Source organism: Rhamphochromis longiceps, linkage group LG20 (genome assembly GCF_057381845.1).
Source record: "Rhamphochromis longiceps isolate RC_006_pf linkage group LG20, R_longiceps_female_GT1.1, whole genome shotgun sequence".
In the NCBI taxonomy this organism is placed as follows: Eukaryota; Metazoa; Chordata; class Actinopteri; order Cichliformes; family Cichlidae; genus Rhamphochromis; species Rhamphochromis longiceps.
In genome coordinates this window covers 2578274-2593036 of record NC_140576.1, presented here as the reverse complement: position 1 = coordinate 2593036, position 14763 = coordinate 2578274, and the positions used below count along the sequence as shown (strand labels likewise).

The 14763-nt window shown below is 42.0% G+C and overlaps 1 protein-coding gene across 3 annotated transcripts in view; it reads right to left on the bottom strand.

Annotated features, from left to right (window-relative positions):
- The window catches only part of kmt2d (lysine (K)-specific methyltransferase 2D), a 30287-nt gene that overhangs the window by 14561 nt on the left and 963 nt on the right, over positions 1 to 14763 (bottom strand). Inside the window, exons 1-34 of one of the 3 annotated variants that reach the window (XM_085394989.1) lie at positions 13234 to 13340; positions 12614 to 12696; positions 12324 to 12432; positions 12034 to 12236; positions 10835 to 10944; positions 10586 to 10748; positions 9971 to 10142; positions 9724 to 9838; positions 9327 to 9505; positions 8951 to 9228; positions 8690 to 8809; positions 7743 to 8536; positions 7494 to 7616; positions 7227 to 7340; positions 6999 to 7103; positions 6733 to 6914; positions 6266 to 6430; positions 6002 to 6111; positions 5825 to 5869; positions 5536 to 5724; positions 5254 to 5436; positions 5026 to 5148; positions 4370 to 4491; positions 4145 to 4274; positions 3974 to 4060; positions 3814 to 3891; positions 3558 to 3716; positions 3355 to 3424; positions 2954 to 3192; positions 2775 to 2848; positions 2463 to 2513; positions 738 to 2354; positions 487 to 645; positions 44 to 162 (exon numbers count right to left, since the gene is read on the bottom strand). In XM_085394989.1, coding sequence (XP_085251115.1) covers positions 44 to 162; positions 487 to 645; positions 738 to 2354; positions 2463 to 2513; positions 2775 to 2848; positions 2954 to 3192; positions 3355 to 3424; positions 3558 to 3716; positions 3814 to 3891; positions 3974 to 4060; positions 4145 to 4274; positions 4370 to 4491; positions 5026 to 5148; positions 5254 to 5436; positions 5536 to 5724; positions 5825 to 5869; positions 6002 to 6111; positions 6266 to 6430; positions 6733 to 6914; positions 6999 to 7103; positions 7227 to 7340; positions 7494 to 7616; positions 7743 to 8536; positions 8690 to 8809; positions 8951 to 9228; positions 9327 to 9505; positions 9724 to 9838; positions 9971 to 10142; positions 10586 to 10748; positions 10835 to 10944; positions 12034 to 12236; positions 12324 to 12432; positions 12614 to 12662 — 6536 coding nt within the window. In that variant the 5' untranslated portion in view covers positions 12663 to 12696; positions 13234 to 13340. Of the gene's footprint in view, positions 1 to 43; positions 163 to 486; positions 646 to 737; positions 2355 to 2462; positions 2514 to 2774; positions 2849 to 2953; positions 3193 to 3354; positions 3425 to 3557; positions 3717 to 3813; positions 3892 to 3973; positions 4061 to 4144; positions 4275 to 4369; positions 4492 to 5025; positions 5149 to 5253; positions 5437 to 5535; positions 5725 to 5824; positions 5870 to 6001; positions 6112 to 6265; positions 6431 to 6732; positions 6915 to 6998; positions 7104 to 7226; positions 7341 to 7493; positions 7617 to 7742; positions 8537 to 8689; positions 8810 to 8950; positions 9229 to 9326; positions 9506 to 9723; positions 9839 to 9970; positions 10143 to 10585; positions 10749 to 10834; positions 10945 to 12033; positions 12237 to 12323; positions 12433 to 12613; positions 12697 to 13233; positions 13341 to 14763 lie in introns of those variants that run through there. The other 2 variants (XM_085394988.1, XM_085394990.1) reach the window with 2 other exon arrangements.

Here is a 14763-nt window from a genome sequence, read left to right as displayed (position 1 = left end):
TTTGGTTTATTCAATCCAAGTACCTCATTATTTAAATGCTTACCTAACTGGATCAACAACGGCAGGGTTTCCTGTATGTGGTGGGCGAATGAGCTTATCATCTGTGGGCATCTTCCCCGACACAGAAGCCTGAGCACTTGAAGCGGCAGCAGCAATACGTTCCTAAAGGAAGTAAAAATTGTACCATTGTCCCTTGACTCTTTAGTTATTAATAAATCAAAAATAACTTTTTTCATAATGTCTGCATGAAAATCAGAAACTTAAAAAAAAAAAAAAAAAAAACCCTACATCTTCCAGATTATTATTATTATTATTATTATTATTATTATTATTATAATGGATTGGATTTATATAGCGCTTTTCAAGGCACCCAAAGCGCTTTACAATGCCACTAATCATCTGTGGGCATCTTCCCCACATGCATGTAACAATGCCTGCAAGATTTCACATTAATAATGTAATGTTATTCAATCACAGGATCCCTACCTGTGGATAAGGTGGTGGTGCTCTGTGAGTTTTATCCTGCTGAAAGGCTCCCAACCCTCCCCCAGACCATCCAGGGGATGCACTGCCAGCAGCAGCAGCTGCCTCCTTCTCTTGTCTGTGCATTTGTTGTCTGATCACAAATTCCCTCAGTCTTTGGCGCTATAAAACACGAGAAACTTTGATTAGCAAAGAAAAAACAAAAGCATGCAGAAGTGCACTCAATGCCTGCTCAAAGGCAAATATTTTGATACCGGTCTGTGCTTTTCCAGATCAGCAGGGCTGAGTCCTGCTACTGAAGGGTCCTGTACTGCTGAAATATCAGGAATTTCTTGAGTTACTGGCAAAGATGGCTGACTTGACATGTCTGAAGTGTGGACAGCTGGTATTTCTTGAGATCCAGAGGAAGGTGGCACTCGCGAGGTAAGGCTGTCTGCTGACAAAGCCGGCTGAGTTTGTGGCTGTGGTTGCTGCACCATCTGAGTCTGCTGTTGAGTTATTTGAAAGCCTCCCGTGCTCGGGCTGCGGCTGAAAGTAGGGGGAGCTGATGGCTTTCCAGAGAGGGGATCCCCTATAGATGTATTAGTAGAATGGGCTGGAGATGGCTGGTTAGGATGAGGGGATGTTTTGAAACTTCCAGTTCCCTCTGGGCCAATAGAGGAAGTGCGAGGTGGCTTATGGACTGCTGCAAACGGGTCTCTAGATTGTGGCCTTGAAGGTGGCCGAGAACAAGGGTCTGGAGATTGGAAACGAGGAGTAGCAGGAGACTGGACAGAGTAACCATCATTGGACATGCCACCAGGAGTGTGGGGAGACTGGCAGCTGCCCTGGGACTGTGGGCTGGAGGGTACTCTAGGACATTGCTCCTGTTGAGCTACAGCGTGTCTCTGGGGTCCAAGAGAACAATTATCACCTGACTGCGGTCTGGTAGTTAGTGGAGGATGAATATGGGGATCAGAGTGAGAGGGAGACTGCCTGAAGCCTTCAGCAACATGGCTAGGTGAAGCTCCAGGATGAAGTGCCCCACTCTCTCCTTGGTGCATTCGTGGCGTTAAAGGTGCCTTGAACAAACCATCTCCAGACTCAAGCATTCCAGCAGGGGAGCCGGTGGACAGATCATGTCTGCCAACTGCAGAGGAACGTGGAGAGGGTGCACTCATATCAGTCCTGTACTGCCCTGTGCTTGCAGGAGATGAAGCCAATGCAGATGGTGACGGTGATGAACCATATTCTGGCCTTCCCATTCCTTGCTGGGTTCTGAAGGGATCTCCATAGTGGGTATTGTGGGATGGTGAAAAAATGGTCGACTCCCCGAGCCCAGGACCTCTTGAATGAGGACTTTCTGGAGGCCCTAGGGACTCCTGAGAGCCTTGCTGGGATTGTGGAAGAAGACCCTGTTGCTGCTGCAGCTGTGATCTGAAGTAGGGGTCAACCTGCTGAGCCCGTCTGGGGGTTCCAGGAGTTCCTGGTTGCATGTCAAAAGGGCCAAGACTGGCTGGCCGTCCCTGAGGAGGGCCCTGCGGGCCGGAAGCAGAATAACCTGAGGAAGGGGCCTGTACGGGGCTGGCCCCGGCATTAGAGAAAGGTGTGGTTGGGTGTGAGTAAGAATGGGGTGACTGAGGCGGAAGCTTAGCCAAAGGATCTGTCCGGATTTCAGCTGATAATGGAGTTTTGACAGGTCCATCTGAGAAAAAGACAGAAGACGATCCTGAATCGGGAGGCAAGGGAAATGGGCTGTCTGCAGAGCTGGGTTGAGAGGAGATTGATGTTGAGCCTGAAGGTGGTGGGATCTGGAGGTGTAAACTTGGCCGTTCTCCCTTTGCACGTGGTTGCTCTGTTTTTACTGGCCTGCACACTTGACTTTCTGCCTGCTGTGAAAAGGTAAAAAGAGCACCAAAGGAATATTAACCACACACACCGTAAACCTAATGAAGTCATTTGCTAAACTTAATAAAAAAAGAAATCTACTTTTAACTCACCTTCTGTGCCTTGTTTATCCTCTGAGCTGCTCGGTTATCTTTGGCCTTTTGCTACAAAGAAAGAGAGCGAGAGAGAGAGAGAGAGAGTCGGCTTCTGCACGTATGTACAGGCACACAAGTCCAAGCACGAACTCTTATAAAAACAAGGCTAAAAAACACACAATGGATAAATAAATAAATAAAAAATTAAAAAAGGAGAACCTAGTATATGACCAACTGCAAATTTAGAAATGTGTTAAAAAGAGAATTACAGCAAACAAATGATAATATGAAAGAATAATGTATTAAACAAAACAAAAACAGAGAACCTACCAGATATGGAACCTTGTCAGCAGCTGGGACCTTCCTCCAGATTTTCATGATCTGCTTGCAGCGACTAGCCCAATCTGTGATGAGAGAAATATTTAACACTTACGTTACAACTGTGACATAAACTTAAAAATCATGACCTTGATAAAATACATTGTACAATATGTTTCTTCTTCACTAACCTGGGTAGTCCTGTTTGAGAGTTGGGAAGTTTGTATTGGCATAAAGAACAGGGGAAATAGTTGAGAGCTCTCCAAGCTCCTCATCCTTCTCCCAGCGCTGCAGACTACGCTGGTTATAGGACAGACCATCACCCTCTGCCTCTGTGGGGGTTGGTGGGGAGGAAGGAGTTGCTGGGGTAGAGGGAGTTGCCCAAGGGCTCTCCTCACCGCCATCTGGACTGAACAGCCCTCCTCTGTCCCTGTACACCATATAATAAGTTAGAGGGTTTGTTTTTTGGTCAAATAAAAAGGCCACATGCGGGGGGAAAAATATAAATAATTGGGAATTAAGCTTCTGCTTTTATATGAGTTGTAACTACATGACTGAGATGCTGTGAAATAAAATGCACTAATGAGCCTACCGCATGTCGAAGAACGGTGACTGAGAAATTCCAGGAAAGGCATCCATCATTCCAGCTGAGGGCAGGGACCCTGCAATTCCGGTAATTGAATTAAAATACAACAGTTTTTCAATCATGCTTTTAATAATTCAGGAATCATACAACAGGTAATAATAGCTGCGGTTTTAATTATATGAACATCTGTAGGAAACCCTTGTTCTCACCTGAGGGGAGAGCTCTCTGTGGCAAAGCACTACGACTGAGTTCTCCCTTATTGCCCTCCAAGATGGGCTTCATACCTCCCAAGGAGGAACCATCCGACACTCCCAGAACCTTCCTGAAGAACTGCTCAGAATCCTGACTCTCCACCCCCTGTGGAAGACCTATCACACAAGCACAACAGCATGGTAGGAAGGAATAAATTATATTACAAGTCATTCTTAAATGCTATATAGCACAGTGCCCTCCGCAGGAACTTACCTTCATTTTTTTCTGCATCAGAATCATGAGGATCAGTTGACACCTGGTTTGTCTGTGATGAGGATGGTGTAGGAATCCCTAAAAGGTGTAAAACTTTAAAACAACCTGGAACTGCATGTTAAAAAGGTCTATTAACTTCACCTGCCACATAGATACTTACCTGCACCGTCTCCCTGAGCCTGGGGGGCTTCACCCCCCTCTTGCTTGAGAGGACAATTTATGTCCACCACACGATCCCCGGCATCAGCTAGTGAAAGAAACAAAAATTTACATATCCTGCACTGACTTTTTTTTCTTAACCAGCATCCCAAATTCAAGTTAATGTTCTTACTGTCTGGGGTAGTACTCTTGGTTGGTGCTGGTAAAGTAGGTCTGATGGGGCATGAACCTGGCCTCTGCCCTGGAGGTATCATCACTGCCTTCTTACTCAAGTCTATCAGTGTCTTTCCAAAGAATGCCTCCTGCCGGGAATTACAAATGTTTACAATATATACATCAAATCAGTGGATATCTTTATTTTCACTTTTAAAACATGGCACATAGAGAGACAAGAAACCTGGAGATAAGCTGGAAACATATCCTCGAGTTTGCTCCTCTTCCGACCCCGACGTTTCTTGGCCTGTTCCTCTCCCTCCACTGGTTTAGGATCCATAATGTTGTCTGTGTCAGGGTGGGGCCCTAAAAATGTAATAATAAAATTCAGTTTTCTTTGGTTTAGGTTATTTGCATAAAATACATTGAATCACAACTCTACAAGTTAAGCAGAGATGAGGACGTTCCAAGGGAGCTGAACATTAAAAATGTCTAAGTGTGTGAAGGTGGGGGCATGTAGTGTTTGCATCATGTCGGATTTTAAAGCATTTTGTCACAAATTAAGTCCTGATCACGATGTTCTATTGAATCACCTTGATTATTTTTTTGCTTGATTCCTCTACTTTACCACCTTGTTCACTTCAGCATTGTGGCTTTAATTAAATAAACAAGGGCTTGGTTTGATGTCAGTGGTTGATATAAGTCTAAATGCAGCCTTAGATCACAAAGAAGGTGAACAAGCTACTATGTTCCCTAGCAAGCTTTCTGACCTGACATACCATTGAACAGTTATATCAATTAAGTCACTACCACTGACCTAAAAACAATGTGACACAACAGTGGAGAAAAAAATATATATATATATATATATTAATTAATTAATTAATTGTTGTCACAAACCTTCTTCAATAGTTCGCTCAATTGGCTGTCCATCCAACATGGTCTCTCCAGCCAACTGGGCAAAAAATTCTTTCTTCATCCGTGTGTGACACTTCCTTTGTCGCACCATAAAACCTCCAATTCCTAACATAATTAAAGGAAACATATGTTTTAATTATTTTGGATATGATGATACATCTATGTAGATACTGTAAATGCCTTTATACAGTCACATTCATGATTGCATACCAGGCCTGTAAGGTTTTCGCTTTCTTTTCTTGCTGTCATCTGTCTCCTCTGCTCCCCCTTTAAGACCCTCACAGTCACCGTCAGCACCTCCCTCTGCACCTGCATCCCGCTCAGTACCACCGTCTCTCTCAGGGCTCCCATGTTGGTCTATCTTTGATTCACAGTCCATGGGATCCCCACAGCCTGGTTATATAGAGGAACATTTATTTATTTATTGTAAAAGGCACAAAGTAATCCTGAAAACTCTTTAGAGACAAATGAACGAGTGGAAATTGTCCAAACCTTTTCCCTCATCCCCTTCTCCTTCAACCTCTCTTAGATCCATTCCATCAGGACCTCCTTCAGAGCACATAGTGCCAAGACGGGAGCGACGTTGCCGTCTCTTGTGCAGGGGAGACATAGAGATGCTACGAAGCAGGGACATGCCTGACTCTGTAAGCCAAACACCCTCCAAACGGTAGAACTGGGGCTCTAAAAAGTGACAATCACAAATTTAAGTAAAAATAAAGGGCACAAACTCAGAAAATGTACTTGGAATAATTAACTAACATAAGGAGCTACATCTTCTTACCTGGCTCTTTTATCTTTATTGAAGCCATAATGGCTGACTCTACTACTGTGACCAAAGGGCAAAAAGTAGGGAGAAAAAGAAAATTGTGTCACCAATAAAACAACCAGTCAAAAAACTCACCCCACAATATCTTAATTGTATTTCTGAAGACCTAGACACTGTCAATCTGAGACTTACCCACAGGTTTTGGAACATATGGGGTGCAAGATGTGCAAGCAAAGCCCTCATCAGAAGCCTGTTCCACCTCATCCTCTGTGTACAGACTCTCACAGACGGCATGGACCCATCTGCATAGGCACACATAAAAACCTAGCTATGTGCACTTTTCAACAAATCAAAGATGATATGGAATAATTTATGACATCAAAAATACATAAGTAATGCTTTACTCGCTCTCATTTTCTGGTTATTTTGTGCGTAGTTCCAATAATCAGCACCCACCGATCGCAGTACTGACACTGCAGCAAGAGCTCCTCCTCCATGAAATTCTCCCGGCATACCGGGCAGGTGACGAGGCTGGCGCAAGGCCCGCAGTGTGTGTAGTTGTTCTGCCACTCGCAGTGGAAACCTGGTGAGTTGGATCCACACTGCACACAGCACACACACCTGGACAGAGATAGAGATGTAGTTTAGTGCTTTATAACATTTTTCCAGCTAATATGCAAGATTAAAAAAATAAAACTACTGATACCAATGTGATTGGTGTAACAAATTTTCTGTTGCTACAGAAGCAAGAGCCGGAGGGATGGGCCTCTGAATTGCAAATGAAGGCTGAGCCACCAGTGTTTTACATAATATGCAAATTTGGATATATTCATTTCCATTTGACCCAATTCAAAGCTACATGGATGAACAAAGCTTTGTGCACTTAAGTTTCTTGTTTTTTTATCATGTCTCTCTCTTTTTACCATTTGCACTTCCAACCACCCTTGGGTACAGTGTGCAGGGGAGGGTCCAAGCAGTAGGTGTGATAGCTGACATCACAGTCGTCACACAGCAGCAGACGAGACGGGTCTGAAGCCTTTCCACACACTTCACACACAATACATTCCAAACAACGCCAGCCCTTACGAAGCATCGTCTTGGTGATCTGCAGAAGACATCAAATTTAATCTGGATTTTCAAAACAAAACAATGAAAACATAATCCATCATAAGTTTAGCATTGTTCTTACTTTGCTGTTAACACAATAAGGATGGTAGCACTGGGCACACTGAGCGCAAGCCAGCAACTGCCCCTCTACACCCTTTCCAAAACTGCCACAGACGACACACATGTCCTAAAAATACAAGAGAGAAAACAAAAGAGAAAAATTAAGAACAATAAGTCAATTTGCAGTCATACAGAAATGTCAACACAGCAAATCCACACAGGGTAAGTGAAAACGTCAAAGCAGCTTTACCTGTAGCAGAACAAATTTATCGGTGTTTGAAAAAAGAACAACTGTGTTCTGCATGGTGTCATCTTCTTCTTCGTCTTCCTCCTTACTCAGTCCAGTGTCTGAGGTCATGCTTAGCTGTAACAGTGTAGTAATTTTGCAGAAGTATTTTATTTCAAGCTAATTTATGAAATTTATGAGAACTACATATTACTAAAATATTTTAAAAAGTTAAATAACATTAAAAACAACAACAAAAAACAAAAACACATGCTTAAAAGTGCAGCTCACCAAAAAGGCGTCGATGCAGGAGGCCATAGCTTTAAGGCGTGACCTCCCACCACGCCCTCTCCCTCCACCACCACCACTACCACCTCGAGGTCTACGCTTTCCAGGGAAACTACTGCTTCGTCCCTGCAATTCACAGAAACAGCCTTCTCAATGTCAAGTCACGTTATAACAATGACACATTAAAAACAAAGACTTAAATTAGTGCCAGCTATCAAAAAATATATATCAACTAGTACATGGTGACCTCACCTGTTTGACCCTTGAGCGGCCTGGGGACCCTCTGCGTTTGGCCTTTTCTCTGTCACTTCTGAGAGGTTCAAAGGGAAGAGAGTCATCGGTCTCAGTGAGCAAGATGTCAGTGTGCGAGCGGCTGGAAGGTACAAGGCCAAGCTCCATGGAAAGCTGAGGGTCAGGTTCTCCTGGAGAGCCTAGAAAGCCACTGCTGCTCTCATCACCATGGCTCATATTTGACATTTCATCCAGCAACAACTCCGGCTTAACCTCTTGTAGTTTTCTCTTGATGTCCTCACTGTGTCCTTTCATTTGGTCATCATCCTCATCCTCCTCTTCCTCCTCCTCCTCAGAGTGAGGTAATAACCTCCCCTCTATGTCAGCTGCAGAGAGGGACTCTTGTGTGTCTATTGATAAAGAACGATTAGAAAGCAACTGGAAGTCATGGCATGGACTTCGTTCCTGCTTTTCATCCATAGACAAAGGCTCCGTTTTAACCACAGAGACTGTGGAAGCTGGTAACTTCTGGGGATCGTTACAGAACGGTCCTATACAGATGGCACCAGATGCACTCTTCAATAACTCTTGTGATAGTTCTTGTTTAACTGAGGGAGGAGCATCTTGCTTCTCCTCATCCACCTCCATGCTTTCAGGGCCTTGCTGTGACACTGGTGTTGGTTCTACTTCACAGCTGTTGTTAGACTGTGTCTCTGCTGTGGGATCCTGGGAAGCTGCCACTTGACTCTGTGCCTCTTTGGCTCCGTCTTCAGCAGCGGGAGGACAAGAGCCCCTCTGCTCTGTTGTTGCACAGCCTATTTGAAATGAAGGAATGTGTGATTATCACCACTGTCATTTTTACATCCATTATTAGATACAATAATCTTTTGGGGGGGGGAAAAAAAAATCTAGTTCTGCTTGGTGTTTATTTTCATATATAGTACATCCATCGTGCGACCTTGGTTTACCTGTAGACTCAAGCAGAGGAGCTGGTCCCTCAGAACCAAAAGCTTCTGTTGGTAAGGGTGGCTCTCCCTTCATTGTTCTCTCCACAGTGTTTGTTGCCTGAACCGCTGCAAACTCCATCACTAAGATGAAAAATAATTAAACTAAATAAAAACATTGCTGACACACACACACACACACACGCAAAATGCTCTAACAACCATATGCAAATCACAGGCATTTCTTTTAAGTTTGATCCAATGTAGTGTACAGTAACGACTTACCAAAGTCCATAGGTGTCTCTTTATCAGCCTCATCTTTAGCCTGTCCCATTTCTAATGTGTGTTTCTGTCCTGGTGTCACTTCTGATAAGTCTGTATCCATTTGGACTGGCATTCCCACCAATTTAATGTCTCCTTCAGTTTCCTTAAGGGACGTTGTGGTCTGAGTGTCTGCTGTGTATGGTTCAGCAACTGGCTGCCGCTGACCCTCCTTACAAAGCAGGCAAATGATCTCAGCTTTTGGGGGTTCCCCCGCTGAACTACACTCACTGTGAACCCATCTGAGACAAAAGATTATTAAGATTTTTATTTGTTTTTAATGATCGTAACACTGACATGGTCACACATCATGGCAAGCTCTGTTATATTTTAAACTAACCTGCGGCACATGCTGCAACACTGCAAAGCAACAGACGGGTTGGCAGCTTTGCTGCACACACAACATATAGAACTGCGGTGATGCTGGCATCCCTCACACACGGCGTAGTTATCAAACCACTGGGCCGAGCCTGGCAGCACTAGTCCACGGACTCCGCACACCACACATACACGACACCTCTAATAGAATAAAGATTACAGAGCACAATTACCCAAAAAAAGCAGACAGGGAAAAAACAAAAAACAACAACAAAAAAAAACCTTTACCAATGTCTTTTTAAACAGAAATAATTTGGATAAAATAAGGTAAGATTATGTTTTATTAAATAAGTGAATGTCCAGTTTCAATATACGGAAATCTTTTTGGATAGAGGGTTAAATAAAGAAAAAGGATTTACTCTGCATTTCCATGGGTCAGAGGGAAGAGAATCCATGGCTGGCTGGAGACAGAAGGTGTGGTATCCCTTATCACAAGCATCACATACCAACATTTTGGAGTCTTCACCTGGTTGTCTAAGAAAAAGTAATAATAAGTGGAAAAGGGAGATTTAATCAATTCAAATAAAATAATCAGTTAAAATAAAAACAAAGTAAAACAGGACACACATCTGAGAAAAAGGAACGATGCTAGACTGTTAGACTCACCTGCAAGTCTGGCACACTTTACACTCTGGACACTGCCATCCTGCCCTCTGGATAGGTGTGGCTCCAATCTCCAGACAGGCTGCATGGTAGTGGAGACCACAACCCGTGCAGAAGAGCAAATCAGTGAGCTCGCCTGCTGAGTCACATACTGCACACCAAGACTCTTCACCAGCTGCATAAAACAAACAAACAAAACAAAAAACAAAAAAACATATGAATAGGTTTCATAAAAATATTCTCAGTTCACCTTAAATTATCATGAGACTCAACAAGGTATGAAGCTAGCACTTAACTCTCATGTTTTGTTTAAATTTTAGTAAGTTTTCAGTTTTTAAGAAAGACAAGTTAAAAGTAGACAAAAAAGAAATTAAGTTACACAGATAGCTGACATTTTAAACAATAAAGACGTCTTTAAGTCTTGTCAAACTGCTAGTCCACAGATGATGAGCCAGATATACATGGAGCATAACAAATATCCAAGCCAAACAATATGCTGCTTTTCTACTTTTTTGCTGTTTGATTGGCAGCAGGACATCATATGTGTGTGTAAAGTCCTAGTCTGAAACAGAAGCCTTTGTCAGAATTGTGATGACTTTCTTACACAGTGTCACTTACCCAGCTCCTCTGCCTTATCTATGTGCTCTGGACAGAGGAGGACCAGCTGTTTCATAGACTGAAAGGATCCACTGGCTGCTGAGCAGGGAAAGTGGTAGAACCGCAAACAGCCCTCAGCATGGCATCGAATGGTTGCACCCAGCCTTTTGCAGTATTCGCAAATCTGGAGCAAGCCAAGGGTATCAAGTTTGGTTTGTCTTTATATTTTCATCGAGTACATCTAATCCAGGTTAATCAAACTACACTTACCCGCTGTGTCCCTGAGATAACAGCTTTATCCACATTCTCCAACTCTTCATCCTCTGTCTGCTTTACTCCCTCTGACCACACTGCACACCAGTGGTGAACCCAACATCCCCCTGTTTATAATAAAGCCCAACATTAGTAAAATATCTAACCAAACCTCTGTTCTACATCAGCATGCTCTAGTAGAAAGAACCTAACATGTTTCAAACAATTCTAACAGAAATTTAAAAAAATAAAATCATATATATATATATATATATATATGAAGTTTTTTTGTTTTTAAATTAGGGGTGGGCGGTATAAACAATATAAATTTGGCCAACACTAGAGATTTTGACTATACCACTCTACCGTGATAATTTCACTGTGCTAATGTTATGCTAACGTAGCTGTTTTGCTAGTGATCACATAGGACATCGTTATATACCAGCTAGTCCAACTTCAGTAACCCTACAAAAGTAACTGCTGTTTAGTTTTCTATCTTCATTTATGTCGGAAGTGATAGCAGTGCTGTACGTTTTAATTTTTTTCAGAAATCTCTCAGTCAGAACATGCTATATCATGTTTAGGTGGAAACTAGCGAGCTAAGTTCCTGGTAAGTTCTAACTCCGTTGAATTTAATAAATTCTGTATTCATGGACGCCTGGATGTTAAACTTAATTGTTACACCTGGTAAAGCCGCAACACTGATAATTTTATTAAAGATAAAAGTATTTAGACAGTTTTTAACTCTCAGTGATGCCGTAATGTTCGTTTGACTTTGGGACCTGAAGAAGACAGAGTTTTGGACCCAGATCACTCCGCAAGGCTCCTGACTACAGCAGCCGTAATGCTCTGGCAATCCATCAAGCGGTGCGCCTTCATAGCTTACCAAAGTCGTACTAAAACATTTTTGACAGATTTCTGCGCGCCGTGTACCACATAAAATCACTTCATGGTCAGTAAGCACAAGCAGAATTCATACATAAGGCACACCGTCGATTTTTGAGAAAATTAAAGGATTTTAAGTGTGTGCGATATATATCGTTACCACACATGCTCCAAATTATACCATGATATGGATTTTAGACCATATTTCCCAACCCCAAAATAAAATATATATATATATATATATATATATATATATATTTATTTATTTATTTATTTATTTATTTATTTTTATTTTATTTTTTTTAAATTTATTTATTTGTTTAGACTTTAACCTGAGTCATCAAGGAGTGCTGTCAGACAAGGCGAATCAGGAAATCCAATGGAAGACAGGTCATCATTTCCAGGCTGTGGCAGTGGGGAAGCTGATGGCTTGAGGGTTGGCCGCTCAGAAAATGGTCCAAAGTGCCTCAGTTCCCGCTGTCCATGCAGACTCCGCTCCACACAGTTACAAAGCGCACAGGCTCGAACGCTCTCTCTGTACACAGGTGAGAAATTGTTGAAAGCACCTTCTTTGGATAAAGCAAGAAGCACAGCAGGTTTTATTATATAATAAAGGGCTTACACAGATGTGCTAGAAGAGGCTGCATTAGCACTCGACGACTCCACAGCAGGAATGGCCTTAGACGCCCCGGCAGAAGAGACAAGCTGCTTTGCAGTGGCATTGTCATCAGCTAGACAAAAGGAAAAAATGTTTAAAGGCAAATTTTTTTAAAAATAAATCTTAAGAATAATTGCATGAAACACACAAATAGCTCCCTTATTCACAATGGTAGCCACAGCTTAAAGGGAAAAAACACACCATTATCTTCATAAAGGTGCAGAAGAGAGTCCAGAAAGCAAAGAAAACATTACCTGTTGGTTCAGAGTCATTCTCTTCGCAGTTTGATTTCTGCTCGTCCATCCCCCGTACTGATTTTGACCTCCCTGACAGAGATCTGCAATTTAAAAATGTAAACTAGCACCAGTTTGCAAATCATTGTCATAGTAATTATTATGGTAATTCCACAATACTGTAGATAAAAAATACATTTAAAAAAATGGGCATACTATTTTAAAATGCTAATGTCATCATCATCACATAATGTAGAGAAAAGAAAAAGAAACACAAAAAACCCGAAAGATTTTCCTTATTTTCTCCTATATAAAACTGAGCAGTTAAGTGATCTCCAGTTTCTCACTTGCTGAGACAGAAAACTCCAATGTTCATAATCCAACATATTAAACATAAAAAGCCATCTTAACCACAAAATGCACACTCTACGCATCCAAACCCACTTTTACATAAAAGCCAACAACACAACTAATAAATGCTGCCTGCTGTTTCTTTCCCCCCCTCTCCCCCTCTTTTTTAAAGATAATTTCCTTGTATTTATCCTGTACAATCGAGCTTTTTTCGCAAACTCGTAAAAACAGCGTTAAGGTTATAAGAGCACGATCAATCCGACAACGTTTTAACAACTCAAGTTATTTACCCAGCAATTCATAATCCAAATCGGTCAAGCAGTTTTGGTGGAAAAGCGCGAAATGTTAAAACTAAAATGGTGTTTTGCTAAATAAAACAACCATAAATCGGGATACACAAAGAACATACAACTTCCGTGTGTGGAGCTTCCTGTTGCAGCGGGACTCCTTTCGTGCAGAACCTCGTCGCAAGCATCATAGTTCCGCTGCGAGGTTCACGCCATTAACAAAAATACTGTAAAACAAACAACGAGGGCCTCACCATATTTTACCCACATAGCTAATCAAACGACCCATTCTCATGCGTGTAACGTTTAAAGCTCTTAACAGGCATTTTAAACGAGGTCGGACAACTTCAATTCGCGTAGTAGCCCATATGTTTTTGCTATATTACAGCTTCGCTAGGATTTATAAGTATGATCGCGAAACCGAAAAAGACCCGCACAATCGACATCAGTGCGATGCTGGCAAATAACGTGACGATGGCTTCAAAGTACAAATCAAACACAGAAGAGCGTTTTTTCAGGAGTTACAAAATGTAAATTGTGCCATCATACTTGAGGAAAAAGCCTTCCTGTGGGTTAACGCTGTCATACCCATTTGGTAATGATTTCTTTTCATTTTCACTGGGGCAGGTGGAAGCGGATCCCAGCCCGAGGACGACTGGGCTTTTCTGGTGGTTCATGCACAGAAGCATCAGTTATTACAAGCCGAATTTAACGCTTTTAATACAGCACAAAGTATCAAAAGTATTTCAATCCTTGTCAAAATTACCCAGGGTTGTTTTGCACATCTTTCCCCATTAGTGGGAACACAAAACAAAAAACTCTCAAACAATTTCAACTCAACGCGATTAAAAGTACTATCATATTGCCTGGTGGTGCGCATCATTAGCAGATTGCACAGACGTTGCTAGCTGGAGAATGCAACTGAGCTACTGCACGAAATGAAACGTTAACGTTGCATGTCCGTATTAAACACACTCGATGGAACCAGAAACGGGCTTTCTTCTTGACAACAAACTAGATCTTCCAAATCTAACTCGACTCATATCTCAGTTCATGTGGATACCATATATGTTTTATCTCAATAATACAGTTACTAACACGTAAAGCAAAGTAATAACACGACGAGTGCTTTAACGTCTTAACATCCTGGCTAGCGAAGTTGACGTTAAAAGTGTTAACGTTACAAATTAACTTAAAGGGTAGAGGTGTTTGCTTTTAGTTTATACTCTTTACAAATAGCGACAACGATTTGTTGCAGTAACTGTAAATAATAACAGAAAAGCTACTGATATTTTACAATTGAACAACTGCAGCGCTAAGCACTATTTCTCAATGTAAACATCGACTTCAAAGGGTTGGTTCTGTCCAGAAAATTGCCATGTCCATGTCACTGGCGGCAGGCTGAAACGGAAAAGCTAAAAACTACCAACAGTGACGTAGCTGCAAAGTCTTGGAAAGAGAAAAAAACTTCATAAAATACACAAAATCCCACAAACATGGACATACCTTTAAAAATGTTAACCTGCTACACTG